We start from the raw sequence: 24,637 nt of genomic DNA on the forward strand, positions 1-24,637 counted from the left end.
CCTCCCCTCTCCTCTCCTCTCATCCCTTTCTCTCCTTCCAACCGTCAAATGTTTGTAACTTTCTCACTATGTCTGGCCAGGCTTGTTACAAAGTGTAACTGTAGCATGGGTTATTCCAGGGGCTCTGTCTAAGTCTGGATACTTTTTCTCCAGTGCTCTTGCCTTCCAGGGAACACTGTAGTCCCGTTTAACATCCCCTACTGTACATTAAAAAATTTTTTATTCCATATTCTGTCACCTGGTTGCTGCTGCTCTAAATTTCCTTTTAACAAAGTGTGGAAGATCTCTCATGTGGTCTCCATGGATCTCATTGCCATTATCCAACATAGATTGCTAATTGGGAATTTTTCATCTATTATCACTACCCGTATTAGTGTGGGTGTTTACTTGTTGAAGGTGTGGTGGCTGTTATTATTATCCCCTTCTTTATATCAGGAGAGCAAATATTCAATATTGACATTAAATGGGGACAGGTAATATAGTGGGGCACAATGAATTGATCCATGTGAATCTTCTGTCAGAGACTTTAGTTACCTACTGAAATTCAAACTTGTGAACTGGGAAGGGAGGCATTGAGAAATCCTACCCTTTTCCACCCAGTGGGACCTCCCTTGTTGGGAATATCGATTGAAGGGGTTCCTTGTTGAGAAGGGAGGATTTTGGGTGTCCTTTTAATATTGCTCATTGATGGGGGAAGTCCTTCTGTGTATGTTTGTCTTATTGGATGATAAATAAAACACTGTTGGCCAATAGGGAAGCAAGTTAGGCGGGACTAGGAGAGGAGGAGGATTCTGGGAAATATAGGAAAGGGAGAGTTGCCATGTGATCACCAGGAAGAGAGGATGCATAAGGCCAGCATCCTTGGTAAGGTAAGTCTTTATAAAATATACAGATTAATGGTTATGGCTGGTACTTAAAACCGAGCTAGCAAATAAGAAATCCTAGTCATTGGCCAGCAGCATTGTAACTAATATTAATCTCCGTGTGTTATTTGGAGGCCCTAACGTGGTGGCGGGACTCAGGCGGCAGGTGGAAAGAGATATCGTTACAGCTCATTTCTTTCCTAATCCAAGGAGTGAGGGATGAGGAGCAGAAGTGGGGGAAGGTGTTCTCATCTCTGGTCTCCTCAGTCACTTTGGTGCCTTTGTTGTTCAGAAAAGAAGAGGGTCTCACAGGCCATTTTATCCCGCAAAGAGCATAATCCACTTCCATCTGACTCATGGGGCTTTTGTCATTAAGATATCCTAGGAAAAGTTGACACACCTGTCTTCACTTGTTCGTTTTCCCCTTTTGTTCAGGGATTGTCTCCCTAATACTGGGCCTGTGTTCTAGAAGGCCAGTAGGGGGTTATTCATATTGGTTCAGATTTTTCTGTCCATCCTTTTACCCAAGAGAAAGCCATGTTTCCCATCCCAATCCTGTGTCTGTTATGTCCCCATCAGAGGCTCACTCCCCCTTTCCTATGGCTAAAACACCCAGAAAGCATCCAAGTAGCCCTTCCCAGCTCCAGATGCATTGGTAGAAGCCTCAGACAGGAGATTTCTTATGCCACATGAACGTATCCTGGAGACCAGCCCCGTGACATCACAGAAAGAGCTGTCTTGCACTCACCTCCTCCATCTCCAACTGGGTCCCTCACAGGAGACTGGGATGACACACTGGAAATTCACACTAATATTAATTACCTTTGATTATCTTTCTCAGTCACACTCACGTGATTTCTGCAATGTCCAAACCACCAAAGTAGTACTGATACCTAAAATCACTTTTTCTGTCTCTTGGTTCAGGAGTAGTCTTCCAGGAATCTGAACATTCATTCATCCAAATAGACTATCAGGTAAAGGTTAGCTGGAGATGCCCCCTTTCCTGGAGTCACTCAGCACCCCTGCGCTGGACATCTCTTGTATTCCAATTGGATCCTCATTTTACATTCTTTTTAGTAACTCACGCCTGCTGTCTTAGTCACATTCTGAGCCTCCACAGGTGCCCAGCCACCAAGGAAGTACTATATACTCCAGTATTATTACTTTGCTTCCTGTGTAGAGTGAGCATTTGGCCACTCAGCTTTACCAACTTACTCAAGGTTTTCAGTGCCCCTTGGTTCCTTATCCAGCTAATAATGTCTCCTCACCCAGGGCCATAGCAACAAGGATTCACCTCCCAGGAGGGGAATAAGTTCCAACAACTCCTAGATATGATGATGGAGTCCCATTTGGACACCAGGATGTAAAAAATCACCCTGGGAATGTAAGAAAACAATGTACAATCCAGTGTTTTGACAAGCCCCAAAATTTTACTCCTGCAGATGGGTACAGAGCCCCTCTAAGTCTAGCAAACAAATATGAGCAAGAGCAACTTTTGAGAGCAGGATGCAACCTGGAGTTCATACAGTTAGTTTTGGAAAGTACTAGCTAGGGAGTGAATTTGCCAGATTGTGATTTGACTAATCTCTTTGAAGATGGCACTTCCTTGGTCTCCTTTGACCCTTTGATGGAAAATTCATCCATTTCATTTACATTTCCCACATTCTTAATTCAATTTTAATAGGCTACACATGTGCAGAACTTTGTTCATTTTTCTGAGTTTTCCTAGTTTAATGGAATGTAAACTTTCAACCTATTCCCTAATGGATCTCTGGACTTTAGTGACTCCTGTAGTCACCGAATATCATTTCAGTATTGCCTTTTGTTAAAAATCTCTGTCTCTTGTTTATGATTTTTTAGTTTAGCTAAAAATGTGTCAATTTTTTTGTCACTTGTAATAAGGGACACTTTGTTTCTCGGGTCCTTTGTGTTCTTTGAGTTTCCGTATCTTTCCTTTCATCTCTGATCCTTATTTCTTCTTTCTATCTACTTCCTTGTGTCTCATTTCCTCTTGGTTATCTCTGACCTTGAAGTCAATGGTTACATTTTTTTTTTGAGATAATTCTTTTTTATCCTTTGCTGTACTCATCCACAAGTACTGTTACTTACTTATTAATTAAACTTTATTGTAAAGAACTTGAAAATCAAAACATATCACAGGGCAATTAGTCACACACTGAAAGTCTATTCATTTCAATGAGCTTTTAGAAATACCACAAGAACAGTCAATCCCAAGCTGTGAAGCTTCACTTTATATCTTACACTTTGGTTAACAAACACATTTCTATGCATTTACATTTGTGGTGGTTTGAAAGAAAATGACCCCAAAAGGGAGTGGTACTCTTAGAATGTGGCTTCTTGAAGTAGGTGTTGCCTTGTTGGAGGAAGTATGCCACTGTGGGAGAGGGCTTCGAGGTCTCTGGAAGTATTACAATATCCAATCTCAAATTATATGACAGACTTACTGGTAAAGACAGCCTGGTACTGGCATAAAAATAGACAAGTAGATCAATGGAATAGGAGAGAGGATCCTGAAACCATAAGCAAAGATTGCCCACTTAATTCCACTTAATTTGTGACAAAGGAGGCAAAAGCATACATTGGAAGAAAGGCTAATGGTTCTGGCACAACACTGTTCTACATGCAGAAGGGTGAAGTTAGATTCATGCCTTTCACTTTATACAAAATGAGTTCTAAATGGATCAAGGACTTTAATTCAAATCTGATATGCTGAGCCATTGAAAATGAAGCAAAAGGTATACTCTTCAAGACAATGGAGTAGGTAATAACTTTTTAAACAGAACACCAATAACATAGTAACTAGCCCCAAATATCAGCATATGGGATGACATGAAGTTTAAATTTTCTTCACAGCAGAAACTATCAGCAGAGCAAATAGAAGGCACATAGCTTGGGAGAGAAAATCTTTGCCACCTATACTTTAGACAAGGAGCTAATATCAGAAAGCCATGAAAAATTGTAACAGTTAAATTCCAAGACAAGAAAACTGCTAATTATCAAGTGATATAATGGCTTGAATAGACAGCTTAGGAAAAAAGAAAGCAAGAAAGGAAGGAAAGAAAAGAGAAAGAAAGAGAGAAAGAAAGAACGAAAGAAGCAAATGGCTACTTAGTATTTAAAAGATTGTTCAATATACCTGGACTTCAGGGAAATGAAAATTAAAACTTCTTTGAGATGCCACCTCACCCCAGAGGGAAGGGCTGAGATGGCATCAAGAACCCTGATAACAAATGGAATGCTGGAGAGAATGTGGAGAGACAGAAGTCGTTCTTTACTGAGTGTGGTGTGCTAACTAATGCAGCCTTTATAGAAATCAGATAGGAGATTCATCTTTCGTTAATGTAGAAATATAGACCTATAAGCTCTTCTAAAATTGATTCACAAGTGTTTACCTATTGTCTTTATCTTGTGAATTTACTGATTATTTCTGGCCAAAGTGAGGAACTGATAATGAAGAGAGATCTCATGGCTAATTCCTTCAATGCAGAGACCCTTGAGCAAATTGTGAGATTATCATGAAGGCTCCTTGGGTGAAGTCAAAGTAGAAACAAGCCTGCTACCTCCTCACAGAGTTCCAAGGGGCAGTGAAACTTCTGAGAATATGGTGACCACCTCCATCACTATGCCTGAGTTGGGATCATGAAATTATGAGGACTCTCAAATATTATGCACACTTTCCAGGCCATTGAGATTGATGTCATCATGGAGTAACCCACTAAGGAAGAGATAATGAGTCGCGTCACAGAATTTGAGTGTCTGCAGCAGGACCGGCTAACTCTAGCCATAAAATATACCCACAACCAGAGCACTGTCTGTGAAGCCTTCACACCAGAAAACACTATGGGTAGATGTGAAAGGGAACAAGAAACAGACTTTGACATGGGACCTGACTGAACACTAGGAAAAAGTGGAAGGTCTTCACTGTTACTATACTATATTGTATCCCAGAGCTCTTTAGGCACTAAAAATACCACCGGCCTGCCATGGACATCTAGAATCTAGGAAGGCTTCTGTATTTGGTCATAAGCAGGTGACTCCATTTCAAAGGGACAGCTTAGTTAGAGATAAAAAGGCACACCATATCAGGGAACTATTATATTCCTTTCCAACTTTGTTCAGCACTTCAAGATAACCTTAACAATTGTGTATAAATAACCCTGCAAAGAGGTCTAAAAATACCTGTAATGGGGCTTCCATGGCTGAGTCATGTGGGTGGACTCTTAAAATTTTATTTTAATCACTTTTCTGTTCAGAAGAAATCACCAATGAACTAGACCCTATATAATGTTGTCCATGTTTTTCATGGTTTCTATTCCACATGAAATAAAAGAATCATGGGAGGAGAGAAAATACAGCATTATGACAGCAATCTATTAAATATTGCAGCAGTGGTCCTACAATTGATGGTACAAAGCTTGACAGCTGCATTTGGGTATCAGGGTGGAACAGTGACCCCTGCCCATCCTCCCATGACTCCATGAGGATCATATCAGTGGATGACACTTCCAATTCTAGAAATCACGGGCAGAAAGTGTCATTAGTGAAACCTGTTAGAGAAGTTCTTAGTAGAAGAAGCCTATTTCAGGGGCTTCCCCTTGTCCTATCTGAGGCTACACAAGCCCCCTCCCCCAAACTGTGAATTTTGAACCTGAGTGCTTTTCCAAGGTTCAAGACCTAGGAAGAAAGCACAATATATATGCCTCTCTCCATTACCACCTTTACCCTTTTCCTTTCCAGTTGAAAGCAAGGGGACTCACAATGTCATAAACTTCCATTGCTATGGAGAGAAGAGGACCCACCCTAACACCCACACCATGGGATGAGCAGCATTTGAGGGTGGGCAATGAACAACATTACCTCCAGTGATGTGTTATGGACCAGGTCATCCTTTCACTGCATTCCATCAGAACCTCCTTCTTTGAGTGTCTATTGATATTGGGATGGTCCCTATGGTATATTTCTCAGTTTCCACATGCATACTGCACACAGAATTGATAGTTGTATTACCTCCTTGTCACCAGTAATGAATCCACACAATGTTCACAGAAGAAATCAGGGGTCCCAATGGGTACAGGAGAAAGGATAGCATGGAGAGGAAATGGGCCCCATTTAATACTTCTCTTTACTTTTATGAATTGTCTACTGAAAGTTACAATATCCGTAGTGCCGCTCTTCTCCTGGTATGCAGGACATCAGTATATGTGAAGCCCATGCCACAGAACTGCCACCTTTGTCTCCTGTCCCATTCAGGACCATCTTTCTTTGTCCTTTCTTTGTGGTCACAAGAATAGAAAGAGCATTGAGAGCAAACCTACAACAGACATCAATCTTATTGCCACACAGACCTTAGCCACTAATTTGCTACAAAGGAGGCAAAACCATACTTTGGAGGAAAGACTAATAGTTCCAGAACAACACCATTCTACATGCAGAAGGATGAAATTAGATTCATACCTTTCACCTTTTACAAATTTAAGTCTAAATGGAGCAAAGACCTTAATTCAAACCTGAAATACTGAGACCCTGAGAAGGAATCAAAAGGTAAACTCTTCAAGACACTGGGGTAGGCAATAACTTTTTAAGAAATGGAACACCAATAGCACAGGAACTAGTCCCCCAACTCAGCAGATGAGATGGCATGAAGATTAAAATCTCTGCACAGCAAAGGAAACTAGCAGCAGAGCAAACAGACAGCCCACAGTGTGGGAGAAAATCTATGCCACCTAAAACTTCAGAGGCTAAGGAGCTAAGGACTGAAATTCATGAAAAATTGCAGCAATTAAATACAAAAGACAAGAAAACTGCCAGTCAACAAGTAGAATGATGACTTGAATAGACAGTTTAAAAAAAGAAACACAAATGGCTACTTACTATTTTAAAGAGTGTTCTATAACCCTAGCCTTCAGGATAATGCAAATTAAAACTACTTTGAGATGCCACCTCACCCCATTTGGAATGCCAATCATTAAGAAGTCTGATAACTAATGCTGGAGAGGATGTGGAGAGACAAGGACTCTTAATTACTGTGGGGCATGTCAAATTAATATAGCCATTATGGAAATCAGATTGTAGATTCTCTTTTATAACTGTAGGAATTTATGCCTATGAACTCTCCTCCAATTGTTCTAAAAATATCTACTAACTTTATTTAATGAACTTACTGATCATTTTCAATAGAAGAGGAGTGATAATCCCTGCGATAAAGAAACCCTTGAACAAATTAAATGTTCATTTTGACGGTTGGTTGGTGGAGGCTCATTTGTTCAAGTCCACATAGCAACTTCCTCTCAGAATCCCAAGTGGCAGTGAAAATTCTGAGAGGTGATGAACACCATTGTAGGGCCTAACACCAGATATAGTGGGAAATTACCAATACGGAGTCAGGTAGAAATATAAGGGTATTTAATAGGGAAAAGCCTTACTTACAGAGCGACCTAGCCAGCTGACGTGGCAGCAGTCTGTCTAGCAAGTACCAAAGTGAAACCAAAAGAGAAAACGCAGTCACTCTACATCACCCTGACCACGCCCTCGCAAGCGTGGTCAGGCACACCTGTAGCCAGCTCCTAAGTAGGCGTGGCTACAGCTTCCCCTACACACCGTCTTCGTTGTATCTGAGTTGGGATCATGAAGTCATGGGAAGACACAGATAATACACAATCCTTCCAGGTAATTGCCACCAAGCATGACATATATGTCATCATGGACTGAAGAAGAGCTGATGAGAAGTGATGAAGTTTGAGTATCTGCAGTAGGAGAGGTTCATACTCTCTTCAAGGAAATAATTCTTGCCAAAACTTTTGCATACCATGAACATTGCTCATGGATACTTCATACTGGAAAACATAATGACAGATGTGAAAGTGAAACTTTGACTAAGGCAACAGACTGAACCTTGGAGAAAATTAGAAGGTCCCCTGTGGTAATACACCACATTGTGGCTCCAGAGCTCCTTGGGCAGTCCAGATGTGAATCTGTTGGTCTAATACTAGTACTAACACACATTGTTTTCTGGCTGAAAGCCTTAGAGTCCCTGTCTAAGTGAAAGGATTTCACCTAATTTGGGGGCCTTCTTGTCTAAGATTCAGACTGATAAAAACCTAGGTTCATTTTGGCAACATGGTTTTAAGAGATATAACATCCACCCTATCATTTCCTCAGTGTCTGTTGTTATATTCCCCTTTTCATTTCTGATTTTGTTAATTAACATGCTCTTTCTCTCTCTCTCTGCCCAGGGCCAGAAGCAGAAGGGTCATTGCCAAGCTCTTTTTACGAGGCTACAATTACCTTGGTACCCAAGTCACACAAAGACACAACTAAGAAAGAGAACTAAAGACCAATAGCCCTCATGAACATTGATGCAAAAATACTCAATAAAATACTGGCAAATCTAATGCAAGAACCCATCAGAGAAATCATCCACCATGATCAAGTAGGCTTCATCCCAGGGATGCAGGGATGGTTCAATATACAAAAATCTATCAACGTAATCCACCATATATACAAACTGAAAAAGAAAAACAACATGATCATCTCACTAGATGCTGAAAAAGCCTTTGACAAAATCCAACACACCTTCATGCTAAAGGTCCTGGAAAGATCAAGGATAACAGAAACATACCTGAACATAATAAAAGCAATATACAGCAAGCCAACAGCCAACATCAAACTAAAAGGAGAGAAACTCAATGCAATTCCTCTAAAATCAGGAAGAAGACAAGGCTGTCCACTCTGTCCATATCTCTTCAATATAGTACTTGAAGTACTAGCTAGAGCAATAAGACAACAAAAGGAGATCAAGGGGATACAAGTCGAAAAGGAAGAAGTCAGATTTTCACTATTTGCAGATGTTATGATAGTTTACATAAGTGACCCAAAAATTCTATCAGGGAACTCCTACAGCCGACAAACACCTTCAGCAAAGTGTCAGGATACAAGATTAACTAAAGAAAATCAGTAGCCCTACTGTACAAGTGATAAATGGTCAGAGAAACAAATCAGAGAAACATCACCCTTTACAATAGCCACAAACAACATAAAATATTTTGGGGTAATGCTAACCAAACAAGTAAAAGACCTGTATGGCAAGAACTTTGAGACTTTAAAAAAATAAATTAGGCCAGGCAGTGGTGGCACAGGCCTTTAGTCTGAGTACTCAGGAGGCAGAGGCAGGTGGATCTCTGTGAGTTCGAGACCAGTCTGGTCTACAAGAGCTAGTTCCAGGACAGCCTCGAAAGCCACAGAGAAACCCTGTCTTGAAAAATCAGGAAAGAAGAAGAGGAGGAAGAATAAGATACCAGAAAATGGAAAGATCTCCCGTGCTCTTGGATAAGTAGAATCAACATAGTAAAAATGGCAATGTTTCCAAAGCAATCTACAGATTCAATGCAATCCCCATCAAAATATTGGCACAATTCTTCACAGACCTTGAAAGAACAATAATCAACTTTATATGAAAAACAAAAGACCTAGAATAGCCAAAACAACAAACCAAACCCTATACAATGAAGGAACTTCCAGAGGCATCACCATCCTAGACTTTATGCTCTATTATAGAGCTATAGTCCTGAAAACAGCTTGGTATTGGCACAAAAATAGACAGGCAGACCAATGGAATCAAATTGAAAACCCTGATTATTAACCCACATACCTACAAACACTCTATTTTTGACAAAGAAGCTACAACTATATAATGGAAAGAAGCATCTTCAACAAATGGTGCTTGCATAACTGGATGCTGGCATGTAGAGGACTGCAGATAGATCCATATCTATCACCATGCACAGAACTTAAGTCCAAATTGTTCAGACCTCAACATATATCCAGCCACACTGAACCTTTTAGAAGAGAAAGTGGCAAGTACCCTTGAATGAATAGGTACAGGAGACTGCTTCCTGAACATAACACCAGTAGCACAGACACTGAGATCAATAATTAATAAATGAGAAGCCTTTGCCCAGGCGGTGGTGGCGCACACCTTTAATCCCAGCACTTGGGAGGCAGAGGCAGGTGGGTCTCTGTGAGTTGGAGACCAGCCTGGTCTACAAGAGCTAGTTCCAGGACAGCCTCCAAAGCCACAAAGAAACCCTGTTTTGAAAAACCAAAGAGAGAGAGAGAGAGAGAGAGAGAGAGAGAGAGAGAGAGAGAGAGGAGAGAGAGAGAGAAGCTTCTGTAAAGCAAAGGACACAGTTAAGATAAAACAGTAGCCCACAGAATGGGAAAAGATATTCACCAACCCCACATCTGACAAAGGGCTAATCTTCAAAGTTTACAAAGAACTCAATGGATTTCATTGAGGAAAACTTGGAAGTCTACAGGACCTCCTGTAGTAGTTCAGTACTTATCCCTAGCATAGGTGTGGACTTTGGGAGCCCATTCCACATAGAGGGATACTCCCTGAGCCAAGACACACAGGGGTGGGCCTAGGCCCTATCCCAAAGGATATGATAGACTCTGATGACACCCCATGGAAGGCTTTACCATCCAGGGGGAGCAGAAAGGATATGTGATAGGTAGGGTTTTAGTTGGGGGGGGTGGTAGGGGAGGACGGGAGGGAGAAGGGAACTGGGATTGTCATGTAAAACAATCTTGTTTCTAATTCAAATTAAAAAAATCTGAAAACAAAGAACTCAAGAAGCTAGTCTTAAAAACACCAATTAATCCAATTAAAAAGTGTGGTACAGAACTAAATAGACAATTCTCAATAGAGGAATCTAAAATGGCTGAAAGACACATAAGAAAGTGCTCAACATCCTTAGCCACCAGGGAAATGCAAACCAAAATCACTGCGAGATACCATCTTACTCTTGTCAGAATGACTAAAATCAAAACACCAACAACATTTTATGCTAGAGAGGATGTGGAGGAAAGGGGACCACTCTTCCACTGCTGGTGGCAGTGCCAACTCATACAGCCACTTTGGAAATCAATATGGTGGTTCCTCAGGAAAATGGGAATCAGTCTACCACAAGATCCAGCAACTCCACTCTTAGGCATATACCCAAAAGAAACACATTCCAACAACAAGGACATCTGTTCAACTATGTTCATAGCAGCATTATTTGTAATATCCAGAACCTGGAAGCAACCTAGATGCCCCTCAACTGAAGAATGGATAGAGAAAATGTGGTACATTTATATAATGGAGTACTACTCAGCAGGGGGAAAAACCAATGGAATCTTGAAATTCGCAGGCAAATGGATAGAACTAGAAGAAACCATCCTGAGTGAAGTAACCCAGTCACAAAAAGACAAACATGGTATGTACTCACTCATATATGAATTTTAGATATAGATCAGGGGATTGCCAGCTTACAATCCTCACCACCAGAGAGGCTGGGAAACAGGAAGTACCCTGAGAGACATGCATGGTACCCCAGAGAAGAGGTAAGGGATAGGAACTCCTGAGCAGATTGGGAACATGGGGGGAGGGGAGAGGGAGCTGGGAGAAAGAGAGGGGGAGAAGAGGAGGAGAGAGAAGAAAATGGGGGAGCAGGAAGGTTGTGTTGGTGGAACAATAGAGGAGGGCAGGATGAGAGATATTATAATAGAGGGAGCCATTATAGAATAGAGGAGAGATCTGGCACTAAGGAGAATTCCAGAGATCTACAAGGATGATACCAACTGGCAATCTAAGCAATAGTGGACAGGTTTCCTTAGATGCCCTTCCCCAATAATGAGTTTGATGACTACCTTATATGCCACCCTAGAGCCCTCATCCAGTGGCTGATATAAGCAGAGGCAGACAACCTCAGCCAAATATTGATGAATACAAGATGTAGTCAGAGATAGGTTAATAATGGTAGTTTATTATGGGAAAATAAGCAAGGATGGACCCAGAAATACTTCCCAGTCCACTCAGCCTATCGAGAGAGCCGAGTGCCCCTCGCCCTGCTTCTTAAACCCCTGTTTCATACTGGTGACCATGCCCAAGTCGGCGTGGTCAGTGGTACCTGTGACCAGGGTCCCTCCCTACAATTCCCCTTTTAGTCTAAGGAGGATTTAAACTTGAGACAAAACTAAAATGTATACAAAGTGTCTTAACATATCTAAGAGCATACATCATCTTAAGTAGAGAGAAGACTTTACAGAGTAAGAGGATGTGTACAAATTATACATAAGTTACATCATACAAGGATCTATAACAGTGTAAGTTATCTATAATCATAAAGGTAAATTACAAGATATAATAATCTACTTATATCACATCCTAACTATATCTATTTCATCTAAACTCTAAAGTCATCTGAAAGAGATGTCCAAGCCTGAACACTTCCTTCCAAACCCAACTCTAAACAATAGGAAACTAGCCCTAATTAGGTGTACACGATCCTTAGTATCAACTGTGGGGAAAGGGGGAAAAGGGGATGTAGTATTCTTTGAGTTACTTCCTGCTGAAATGGGGTTGATAGCCTCATGGGGTCCTGTAGGAGTAGGAAGAAAATGTTAGAGTAGTGAAAGTCTTGAGTGGATTATCTGCAACATATGTATCTAGTCTGTGTTTGGCGGGAGATGCTTGATTGAAGGTCTAGGTTGAAGTCCTTATGTTGATTGAAGTTATCACCTGAAGCTCTGGCCAGAGTTAATAGAACATGCACCATCTCATCTAGCTGTTTTGGAGTTGATGTAGTCCAAACAGAGTTTAGAGTGGCGATTGTTAGTCCAAACAGATCCAGTTGTATCCAGTAGACTCGATGAAGTAGGGCCCATTTTCTTTTCAGAGAGTTCAAGGATTGATGTTAGGAAGTTCTTTATTTGCTGTTGGGAACTTAAGCATTAATGTCAGCAGAGAAAATTTAACTTTTATATGTAATGCATACCGGGAAGGGCAACAATAAGGAAAATAATAATTATGAGGCAATTTATAGTTTTAGAGAAAGAGCCGAGAATAGACAAATGACAGTCCCCAATTTTTCTTATTCTGTATTCCATCAATTGGCTTCTTGATATAGTACAGAAACTCTGAATTTATTTTAGCAACATGCTTGGATTTAGAGGAGGAAGGCCAAATCCAACTCTAATGCCAGCATTGGTTTACTTGAATAGGGACTAGGAAGTAAAGAGAAACAGATTTTATAAAGATGCAGCTGTAGTGTTTATCATATGGCAAATTCCTTTTGTTTGATGGTTCTTTTTGGATAGCTATCCCCTGTTCTTTTAGTATCCACCCATGCAATCTCTTTTTTCTTTCTGGAGATAAAAACAAAACACTTCCCTTTGCTTTGTGAGGTTTCTATACAGTATTGTGCGATATATCATCTTGGATGACCTGTTACTTCTCATCGAGAAGTTTTTCTTGTTCAACTCGAATCTTGATCAGTTTTGATGGTATCCAAAACTTTTCTTCTCCTTCGGAAACAAAGGTGAAACCCTTTCCCCAATGTAACACATGTCCTGGTTTCCATGCAGAGGTCAATACATCTTTGAAATATACCGGCTGATTCAGTTCAGCAGTTTTTTTCTATAAGTCCAGTGTTTTTCTGCAGCTGTTTGTCCTTTCTCATTAAGAAAGTTTAGTGTTAATAAAGCATTATGTAACCTGTGTTTGGGAGTTTTTGTTCCCCCTGCCTGTTTATGGAGCATCTCCTTTAGTGTTCTATTAGATATCTCAACCACTGCTTGTCCCATAAGATTGTGTGGTATACCAGTTACATGCTTTATAATATTTGAAAAACTGTTCCAATTTGGTGGAAACATATGCTGGAGCATTGTCAGTTTTTATTTGTGCAGGTATAACCATAATGGCTGTTACCTCTAACAGGTGTGTTATAACAGAATCAGCCTTTTCAGAGCTAAGGGCAGTAGCCCATTGAAACCCTGAAAATGTGTCTATAGTATGATTACATATTTTAAATTTCCAAATTCTGGAAAGGGAAAGACATCCATCTGTCAGACCTCATATTTCTGAATGCTCCTTGGATTACATCCTGCTGGCAATGGAGCTTGATTATAGAACAAACAGGTAGGGCAGTTTCTCACTATCTCCTTAGCTTGTTGCCAAGTGATAGAGAAATCCTTTTTTAAATCTTTGCTATTTTACATGGTGTTTCTTATGAAATTCTGAGGCTTCTAGCATGCTTCCTATGCAGTGTCAATGTGTAAAATGACTCTCTCTGCATATTGAGAATCAGTAAGTACATTGAGAGGCTCTGTAAAGCCGATGAGTACCATAAGAATTATGTATAATTCTGCTTTCTGTACAGAGTTATATGGACTTTGAACTACTTTACTTATATCTTCTGATTCATATCCTGCTTTACCTGATTTGTTCAAATATGTGTAGAAGGTAGGGACTCAAGAGATTAGGTGTTTTTCTTACAATATGTGGAAGGATCCAAATTGTCTTTTTTATGAATTTAATTCTGTCAGTTTTGGGATAATTGTTGCTAATTGTTCCCAAAAAGTTGGTACAAGCTGTTTGCTAGTATTCATTGTCCTTCCATAAGGAGGAAATTTCCTCATTAGTTAAAGGTACTATAATTTCTGCCCCATCCCTTCCAGTCAGTTGATGAAGTCTTAATTTGCCTTTTAGAATCAAATCAGAAATCTTTTCTATGTACGTCTTTAGCTTTTTATTGTTTATGTGGCAGAAATATCCATTCTAATATAATATCTTCCCTCTGCATCAGAATCCCTGAAGGGTATTCTCTAGATGGTAAAATAGCCAGAATACAGTCTAGATTAGGATCTACACGGTCTACGTGTGTGTCCAGTATTCTGTTTTCTACTCATTGTAATTCTTTTTCTGGCTTCAGATGAAAATATTCGTGGATTGTTTAAGTCCTTGTCCCCCTTTAGGGGCATTTTTAAATGCTTTAAATCATGTCCTTCTGCTCCAATTATTGTCTGTAGTTGAGAAATTTCTCCTAGCAATTTCTGTAGGTCATTAAGAGTTTGATAATGATCTCTTCTTATTTGTACCTTTTGTGGCCTGATTTTTTTGTAAGTCTATTTTATAACCTAACTAATTAATGGAATCTCCTCTTTGTATCTTTTCTGGGGCAATCTGTAATCCCCAGAGAGGCAGAACTTCCTTTACTGTCTCAAACATCCATTCTAATGTTTCCTTCTTAGAATCCAACAACAATATGTCATCAATATAATGATATATTATGGATTGTGGAAATTTCTTACGAATTATTTCCAAAGGTTTCTATATGAAGTGTTGGCACAGGGTAGGACTATTTAACATTCCTGGTGGCAAAACCTTCCATTGAAATCTCTTAACTGGCTGTGAATTTTCATAAGTAGGTACCGTGAATGCAAATTTTTCCCTGTCCTTTACTTGCAATGGTATAGTGAAGAAGCAATCATTTAGATCAATGACTATGATCAGCCATCCTTTAGGAATCAAGGAAGGCAATGGCATTCCAGGCTATAGAGAGCCCATAGGCTGAATTACTTTATTGATTGCTCTCAGGTCTGTCAGCATCCTCCATATATCAGACTTCTTTTTGATAACAAATACAGGAGAATTCCAAGGGCTGGTAGATTCTTCTATATACCTAGCATGTAGCTGTTCCTACATTAGCTTTTCTAAAGCCTCTAGCTTCTCAGAGGTCATAGGCCATTGTCCTTCCCAGACAGGTTCATTTGTTAGCCATTTTAAGGGTAGAGCTTTTGGTTCCTCTGTAGGTTTAGCATTTGTACTTTGTGCACGTACAACCTGGATAGTTGGTATCTGTTTTCCATAGTGCCTTACTATATTGTGTCTACCATCTAGAGCTTGTATATGATTTGCATCTGTTACTGGAGGAATGTTAATCTGGGTATTCCATTGCTGCAGAAGGTCATGACCCCAGAGATTTATTGCCATATCTGCTACATATGGCTCTAACCTTCCTCTATGCCTTTCCAGTCCTATAGGACAATCTACCTCACACTTTGGCATACTTTAGATTAAGTTCCATTCCCTAAAAATTAAACATTCACCTCTTGTAGGGACCAACTCTGAGGCCAGGACTTTTGGGTAATAATAGTTATGTCTGCCCCAGTGTCTACCAAACTGGTCATAACTTTATTATTTATTTTTGCTTTTAACTAAGGCCTCTAATCCTTTTTAGAAGTTTGCCAAAATATGCGTTTTTTTGTCTCCTCCAGTTATGTTCAATTCCTTCTCATTAGCCAAACTACCATCCAGTTTGGTATTATTCTTTACAACAGGCAGTGTATTATCTATTCATCCTGTGAGAGATTGTCCTCCACAGTGACTGGGAATGACCAGACCTTTGTTGACATGGGGACTTCGAGAGGCCCCCCCAAGGAGTTTCCCTATTGTAATGGGTTTCCTGGTATGTCTCTGGTCAATCTACATTCATTGGTCCAGCGCCTGCCCTTACCACATCTCCTACATAATCCAGAAGGCAGAGGCTTTCTATATGAAACATTGTTGGAATTGCCTTGCCTTTAATTCCTCCCAATATGTCCTATTCTGCCACAGTTAAAACATCTAGTATCCTGATACCTTCTCGACCTTCTGGGAATTGCTCTTCCTACCCAAGTTCCTGTTTCAGTACAGTTAGAGTGTTTTGCCTCTTGGTGTCTTTTTAGACCTCTGGAATTTCTTTTTTGCAAGCTTCCGCATCATCACCTTTAGAACATTTAGCCTCTTGGTGTCTTTTTAAACCTTTTGAGATCACCTCACCTATCCAAGCTTCTGTATCTTGGACACTATACTTGAGATTAGCTGTATGCAAGACCCACTCTTCCAGTGGTGCTGATATGATCTTTAAAGGCAAAAGTATCCTTTGGCATAGTGGATTTGCATTTTCATAAGCTAGAGATTGTGTGAGTATTTTTCTAGAGTCAGAATCTGCTACCTGTAACTCTACTGCCCTGGATAGTTTTTGTAAAAAGTTAGTGAAATGTTCCGTCGGTCCCTTGTTATCTTGATATAGGGTTGTACTCTTTTTCCTGGTTCATGAACCTTGTCCCAGGCATTTAAAGATGCTGTCCTGCATAAGGACAATATGTGCTCATCATATTCCGCCCGAGTCTGTGGGTCAGCATAAATACCCTCACCAAGAATCTTATCTTTGGGAGCTTCATAACCTTTCTTTAAGCCTTGAAGCTCATGGGCTTTTGCTTTCTCCCTCCATAAAGACCTCCATTGTATTTGAGATGGAGTTTCAAGTATAGCTGATATTAGGCATTCCCAATCTATGGGCGTTACTCTATTAAAAGTTGCCCATGAATTTAATAATTCTTTCACATAAGGGCTATGTGAGACAAAAGTCTCCTTAATTGCTTTCAAATCTTTTAGTTGTATTGGTTCCCATTGATATGTGACCTGGCCATTTGGATAATTCTTAGATGACAGATTTTCTTATATAGTCTCTGGGAAGACCAGTGGTGTGCACATAACCACCTTGGGAAGGTTTGCCTGATGTTTGATTGGAATAGGTGCATCGCATTGGGAGGAATCCGATTAACAGTCATCCAAGGCTTGTAGCCTTGCAACTACTGTCTCTTTGAGAGATTGATCCTCATGAATCATATAAGATTGTAAGGATTTCATAGAATCGTTATTTTTTTCTTGTTTCTTCATTTACATGTGCTTCTAAACCTTTAATATTCTCATCCTTAGATAGTATCCAAATGGCATGTAAATTGCCTTCTAAATATCCAATTCTAGACTCTAGTTTTTGGCTTGTGGCAACAGATTCATTAACCTCTTTCTGTAAATGTTTCATGTCTTTCATTTCAGAGATCAAGTTTTCCTGCTGGCTTTTATATCTTGCATCCAACTGTCTAAGCTGCCCATAATTCGTACAAGTTCTTTGTGCTTTTCCCTGTATCTCAGTCCTCTGGTTAAAGATATCATCTGAACTATGAAGCTGACCACTAACATAATATATAGGTATGTTACTGGCAAGTCATTGTTAGACCCAGAAGTGAAGTCCAACTCTGGGAGACGCACCTCACAGAGTGACTCACAGGACACAAGTTTGATGCAAAAGCAAAGGATTTTATTCCAACACTTTGGGGTCATTCCCTGGGAAGAGAATGGCCCCGAGTTTCCAAAACAGGCAGTTTTTTATATCTTTCTGGTCACTAGGCAGGAGTATGACAACATATTGATTGGCTATAACATACACGAGTCATTTACTGATTGGGTGGGAACTGAACTTACAGTTTTGCCCACGAGGAGTTTGGAATGTTATTTTGGTTTTTACACCTGCAAGGCCATGTGACAGCTAGTGTTTTTTCTGGGAACAGAGTGGCTTATACTTATTTTCAAAACTTGGGTGCTCTGGAGCAGGGTAAGCCATAACAATTTTTAGAAACCAGACAGTTGTTGAAGATAATAGAAACTAGTAATAATAACAATTTCCAGAGACTGGTCATCATGACCGACTATTTCATGTGTTCTTTGTCCCAGAGCTGTGAGTGGCCAGAGTGACTTTCAAATACATGCTGGTGGGTATCAGGCTGGGCTTGAGTTGGAGTCTTTCGTCATAAACCTCCTCTAACATCGTATTCACGTAAGAAGCAGGAATATTCCCAGTGGTCTGCATTGTCAGATTATCTGCCATTGTTACAGGGTAATAAACCTTAGTTATTATTACCAGGTTAAATACAAGGTTTTACCTTTTTAGCTCGCAGTAGCTATGTTTGACCAGCAGGTGGCACAGGCGGCCGGTTGTGGTGGCACAGGTGTACTGTGAAACGGAGTTTAGCTGCAGATGGTTAATTTTTTCTCAAAACCATCTGCAAAATATCTGAATGGCTTTCAGACCCAGTTAGAACGGACAGGCGGGATGGGCTTTGTTAAAAGGAAGGGCTTTGGAAACCTGCAGGGCAGGGCAGGGAAGCCGTATCTGGCGCTATGGACTGCCCACTCGGTGGCCACGGTGGCGGATCGGGCAGAGAGGGGCCTCTGGTTGGGACAACCCACGGAAGGTACAGGGCAGAAACCACACTTGGACTGGGAGACAGACTGAAGCCCCCGGGGTGACAGCAGTAATGGTGGTCGCTATCACCGCAGTGGCAACAAGGGAGGCCGAGTCCCTTAACACCTGAGGACTGAAAACAGTGACCAGCACAGAGTCGAAGGCGGCGGCAGAGGGTTCCTCTCAGTGTGAGCGGGTGGTGCGGGAGAGGCTTGGTGGCGAGGAGTGCTCTTGGATGTTTCTCACCATGGAGTGGGAGGGGAAGAGGAAGGTTACCCAAGCGCCGATTGGCAGGGTGATAAACCCCAAACCCTGCCAGCCACCGGCTGGGTTAATATTAGTTCCCCAGGTCACGACCCACCTGTGGGTTCAAATTCAGTCCCAAATCTCCTGACACCAGATATGAATACAAGATGTAGTCAGAGATAGGTTAATAATGACAGCTTATTATAGGAAAATACACAAGGACGGACCCAGAAATACTTCCTAGTTCACTCAGCCTATCAAGAGAGCCCAGTGCCCCTCTCCCTGCTTCTTAAACCCCTGTTGCATACCTGTGGGCGTGGTCAGCAGTACCTGTGATTAGGGACCCTCCCTACAGCTAAACACTTAATGAACTCCTGGAATCCAGTTGCAAAGAGGGAGGAGTGAAGAACAATGGGGTCAAGACTGAGCTGGTGAAACCCACAGAAACAGCTGACCTGAACAATGGGGAACTCATGGACCTCCAGACTGATGGCTGGGAGGCCAGCATGGGACTGATTCAGTCCCCCCTGAACGTGGGTGTCAGTGAGGAGACCTCAGAAATCTATGGGACCTCTGGTAATAGACCGGTATTTATCCCTGGCGTGTGAATGGACTTTGGGAGCCCATTCCATGTGGAGGGATGCTCTCTCAACCTGAACACATTGGGGGGCCTAGGCCCTGCCTGGGATGATATGACAGACTTTGGGGATCCCCTATAGAGGGCCTTACCCTCCCTGGGGAGTGGAGGGGGGATGGGGTGGGGCGCTGGTGGGGCAGGGCAGAAGGGAAGGGAGGGGGAGATGGGATTGGCATGTGAAGCAGGCTTGTTTCTAATTTAAATAAAAATAAATTAAAAAATTAAAAAAAAAGAAATCAGAGATCTTCTCGACACAGTGACTGTGGTGGATTATTGTGAATCACAGTGGTTCTCATCACCTGGGGAAATTGTATGATTACCTGATGTATCATGAAATACTGGCACTTGGGGCTTAAATATACAATAAGATTTACTTTGAAAGGAAAAGAATAAGCTTTGTATTGCAGATACAGAAGTTTTGCCTGGGTTCCTGTGTGTGGCACTCTTGGTAACACTTCTGCAGGCACAATGTGGTGCCCAGCTCTCTCTGCACATCCTGGCTGACTGATCTTTACCCAGGCACACAATACATAATAAGATCATTAACTTGGCTTTCAAAATCTGGGTCCTTTGAAAACGGTTCTGTTCTGCAGATAATGGTTGATGTCACTGCTGTAGGTGGTACAAACATAGAGAGCCCCCAAAGTGACTGTCAGTATTTTGTATGTCTGGCCATCTTTGAGTCTTCTTACTGTGGAAATGGTGTCTGCACCTAGGTGACCAAAGGGACAGTAAGATCAGATGAGACTCCGTGCTGCATGCACACAGCAATAGAGGCGGTGGATGGAGGGGACTAGAGAAGCACCTTCCTCCTTCTGCCAAAACAGAGAGGAATTGCCCTCAGTGAGGAAGTTCTCCAAGCTGCCTCAGACAGTGATCTCCCTTGAAAAGGGGTCAGGGTAAGGTGTTAGGAGCTCCCAGGATCAGAACAAGTTTTCTTTTCTTGTTCTCAGTCCATTCACATGTGTGTCTCTGGCTCTGCCTCTACTTCCCTGTTAGTCAGCAGGAGCCTCTTCTGTCAGGGAGACTGGAATAAGGAGGGGTTTGGTAAGAATTACAAAGAGTTCAGTGATGCATCACCCAGTGACTGACCACCCATTGCCGATGACCTGAGCCAGGAAGGCATCACCTGTGTGCCCCTCTTCCACTCAGGGTGTCTGTGATTAGAAAGGTGGCTCTTTCCCAGGCTCCTGCATATGAGGCTGGCCTCGGGCCTGGTTCCATGTTGAGTGATGTTCCTGGTGGTTTTCTGCAGTTTCCACAGCACGAGGCTTTGGAATTCTCACATGTTGGTATCAGAAGCATCTGGCCTTTCCCAGCCTGCAATGGAGATAATGCAGCAGCAGCAGCAGCAGCAGCAGCAGAGGCAGAGATGGCAAGGACCTGTGCATGCTAGGTCCCCACTTTGTGGTAAAACTGTTGAGAAAAAGCCAAATAGTTTGCACTAGAGAGTGGGATCAGGAGCTGGAGGAATACAGTTCCTCTTTAACCACATTTGAGGCTCTCTGCGTCTTTCTGCTTGGTGGGAACGTGGCAAGTCACCGTGGGCCTCCCAGTGGAAAGCCCACCCTGTCAGATCATGGGATCTCATGGGTTTTCCCATCAACCCCTGAAATACTTGTAACTGGCTCCTTCTCTGGACTCCAGTGGCAAACACTTCAGACCTCACCTTGGGTCTTCTCAAAGGACACTCAGTAGGTCAGACTCACCTTGCACATGGCTGGATGCCCTGGGGCAAAGTGAAGAACAAGATGCATACAGGCTTCCCAGGGCTCCTATGAAGCAGTAGAGCAGGATAATGTTTCAGTGGGGGTGGAGACAAGAGCAAGCTGATTTGGAGGGACATCTAGGTGTTTACAGAAGGGGAAGTCACACAAAATATGAAATTACCTTGTTTGGAATGTGAATCCTCTCTGTTTCAAGCAAGCTTCTCTAGCATCACTATGTACAAGGCAGATTATAGAGAGCAAGAGAGAGAGAGAGAGAGAGAGATTGAGAGAGAAAGAATACAGATCAAACAACTCAAGTTTGAAACAATGTGTACAATCAGACACTAGAGCTGGGGTGATTTGTGAAGGCTTCCAGATCTCTCTCATCATGGCTGAGGCTGCTGTTGAGGATGCTGTTGAGGCCTGAACCAGAGCTGTGGGGTTGAGCCGTCCCTGTCTACTCTGTCTTTACCTTTGGACTCCAGATGGACTCTCGCTGCATTTCAGTCTTTTGTTGCTTGCTCTGACCTGGTCAGCAATGTATCTTCTGGACACACCCACCAGGTCAGGTTCTCCCGGGTCCTCTGTTTCCAGCCCCACTGTCTCTGTGGCTCATGGGTACACCTGGAGGCAGGTAGCTCAGGTGACATTCTCACTGTGCATGGAAAGTTCTCTGAAGTCTGGTGTTCCTTCTCCATTTCCTTGGCAATCACCAGCACTCCATGGATCTTCTCTCCCAGAGTTTCTGAGTCCTGCTCAGAGCAATGAACTGGGAACACTGCCCAGCACTGGAGCTCCTTACAGGGGAAAGGCAGAAGGATCATTAGCTCAGACCTTCTTCCCAGAATCTTCCCTCAGTCCTTAGGGAAAAACAATGCTTTGCCCCTAGTTTCAACCTGTGATGTGGACACAGCTTCCCACTGACACAGCCATCTGAACTTCCTACCTGGTTCTCTCCTGCGCCTCTCTGCAACCTCAGCACACTGCTCCCACTCTCTGGTGTCAGCCTCCAGGGAACACAGTGCGTCCAACAGCACTTGAAACAGACACAAGAAAGGGGCCTCTTAGGTGAAATATGCAGGTTTTCTGCTTGGCTGTGCTGGCCCTGTGCTGGGATGGGCCCTCTGTCTGATTCCTCCTGAGTTGAGTGCCTGCCCCATTGCTCTCTTCACCAGCCCTCCTCCTGCATGCTTGCCCAGCCTCGGGCTACTATCCTCTACTGTCTGCCTACATCTAGGTCAAGTTATGAGGACTTCTACTAGGAGGGAGGGCAGAATGGGATTTTCCCTCTGGGATGATAGACACAGGTCACCAACCCACTAAATGTGTATGCTAGGGCTATGTTAAAGGAGGAGGAACGGACTGGAGAAAGGTATCATTGCTGTCCCACCTACTTCTTTTAGCCTGTATCTTTGTCTCCATGAGCCTCCTCGTTGGCTGCCATGATTTTGATCTTGCCCAAGTGTTGTCTCTTTGTCATTTGGGGGCAGCAACACAAGCTGCATAAGGCTCGGGAAATCCTCTTCTTCAGGCTTTTCCTGCCCCGCTGTCTCCGTGGTACTCTGGGCACATTCTGGTTCCACTCTTGGAGGTGCTTTGGAGGGTCTTCACTCTCTCCCTGGGCTTGCTCACTGGAAAAGGAGCTCCTGGATGTGAACTCTTGGGAGAATGTGGTCATACCCGTGTCTGTTGTCCTAAAGCTCTCAGTGCTCACATTTTGGGTGCTGACATAGTTTGAGAACATGGACATAGAGGATATTGTTACTGATGAAGACATGGACTCAATCTCTCTGTATGTCGTCACTCTGAGGCGAGACGTAGAGTCATGCTTGGGGGAGTGTTTTTTCCGGAGAGACTTCTTGAGAGAGGAAAAGGTGGTAGGCTCACTGTGTGTCCTCCATCCTTTCTTCTCATCTCCAGTCAGCTCAGGGAGAGAGGACAAAGTGGAGGTAGGAAGGCTAGGGGCACTCGACACCCTCCTTAGAGGCAGAGGAAGGTTGGGAATTTTTTCAGGTGCCATTGTATCATCCTGCCCTCCATCATGGTCAGTTCTCTGCTGCCTTTGCTTCTTTTGAAGAATTAAATAGGTTGCCATGACACGTGTATATTCTTTTTGATTCAAGGCATCTTTGATATCTTGAATTTTGTATCCCATTGAAAACATCTGGAAAGCAAGGTTGGGGTCTGGTTCTCTCGGGATTTCTGTCAAGGGAGTCAGTGAGTCTTCCTCATGGCGCAGCCACGGGTGTGCCACAACTTCCTCGATGAGGGGCCTCTGTGTGGGATCCACTGACATTAATCGGTTCAGTAGGTCTTGAAGCTCTGGCGAGAGGTGAGTCGGTATCCAACAGTTTCGGGATAGAATCTGTGACTTTATCTTGGAGTGATCAATCTCTTTGAATGGGAGATATCCGGTCACCAGAAGGTAGAGAACCACTCCAAGGCTCCAAATGTCAGTGGGAAGCCCTTCATATTCTGTGTCACCGAACACCTCAGGGGCACAATATTCCGTCGTGCCCCAGAAGCCCTTGACCTTTTCCCCAGCGGTCAATCTTTTCCCCAGACCAAAATCACTGAGTTTGATGTGCCCCTCTGAATCCAGTAGGATGTTCTCAGACTTGATGTCTCTGTGGACAATATTGTGACTGTGGATATATTTGATGGCTGAAGTCAGTTCCTGGAATAGAGTACGTGCCTCCTCCTCGCCCAGATGTCCACACTGAGTGACATGTTTCAGCAGGGGTCCCCGGGAGGCACATTCCATCACCAGGTAGGTTTTCTGTTTGGTCTCGATGATCTGAAGCAGCTGTACTATGTGAGGATGATGTATTGTTTTCAGGAGCTCAATCTCACAGCTGATCAGGGGTTCTGAACTCGTGCCCCTTTTCAGTATTTTGATGGCAACCAGAGTCTGGGTCACAAGGTGGAGAGCCACTTTGACTTTTCCCAAGGCCCCTTCACCTAGGGTGCCCATGATATAATAATCCTTGGCCAGGGTGAGTCCTTCAAAGGAACTGGTTGTGAGCTTTCTTGTCATCGTCATTGCACCTTGCTTCTTCTAGCTTCTCCTAGTAGAAGTGACCGGTAGCAACAAGTAAAGATGGCAGAGAGAAGAAAGTAAATCCCTTCTAGTAAGTCTTGTCCCCACTATAAATTCTAAGATTAGCCATCAGAGACACCCCCAAGATACAGGATATGCCTCATGGGCACAGGAAAACACAGTGGATGGGAAAAAAAAATGAAGGATCAGAGCAGCAAGGAAAGAAAAGGAAA

The 24,637-nt window shown here is 42.5% G+C and overlaps 1 protein-coding gene across 1 annotated transcript; it reads right to left on the bottom strand.

Moving 5' to 3' along the window:
* Positions 1–23,592: 23,592 nt before the first annotated feature.
* On the bottom strand, positions 23,593–24,401 carry LOC100770044 (sperm motility kinase X). The gene is given in 2 exon segments (XM_027420872.2): positions 23,593–23,778; positions 23,781–24,401. Coding segments are annotated over 2 exon segments (807 nt in total).
* Between the last annotated feature and the right edge of the window lie 236 nt (positions 24,402–24,637).

This window comes from Cricetulus griseus, chromosome 6 (genome assembly GCF_003668045.3).
Source record: "Cricetulus griseus strain 17A/GY chromosome 6, alternate assembly CriGri-PICRH-1.0, whole genome shotgun sequence".
In the NCBI taxonomy this organism is placed as follows: domain Eukaryota; kingdom Metazoa; phylum Chordata; class Mammalia; order Rodentia; family Cricetidae; genus Cricetulus; species Cricetulus griseus.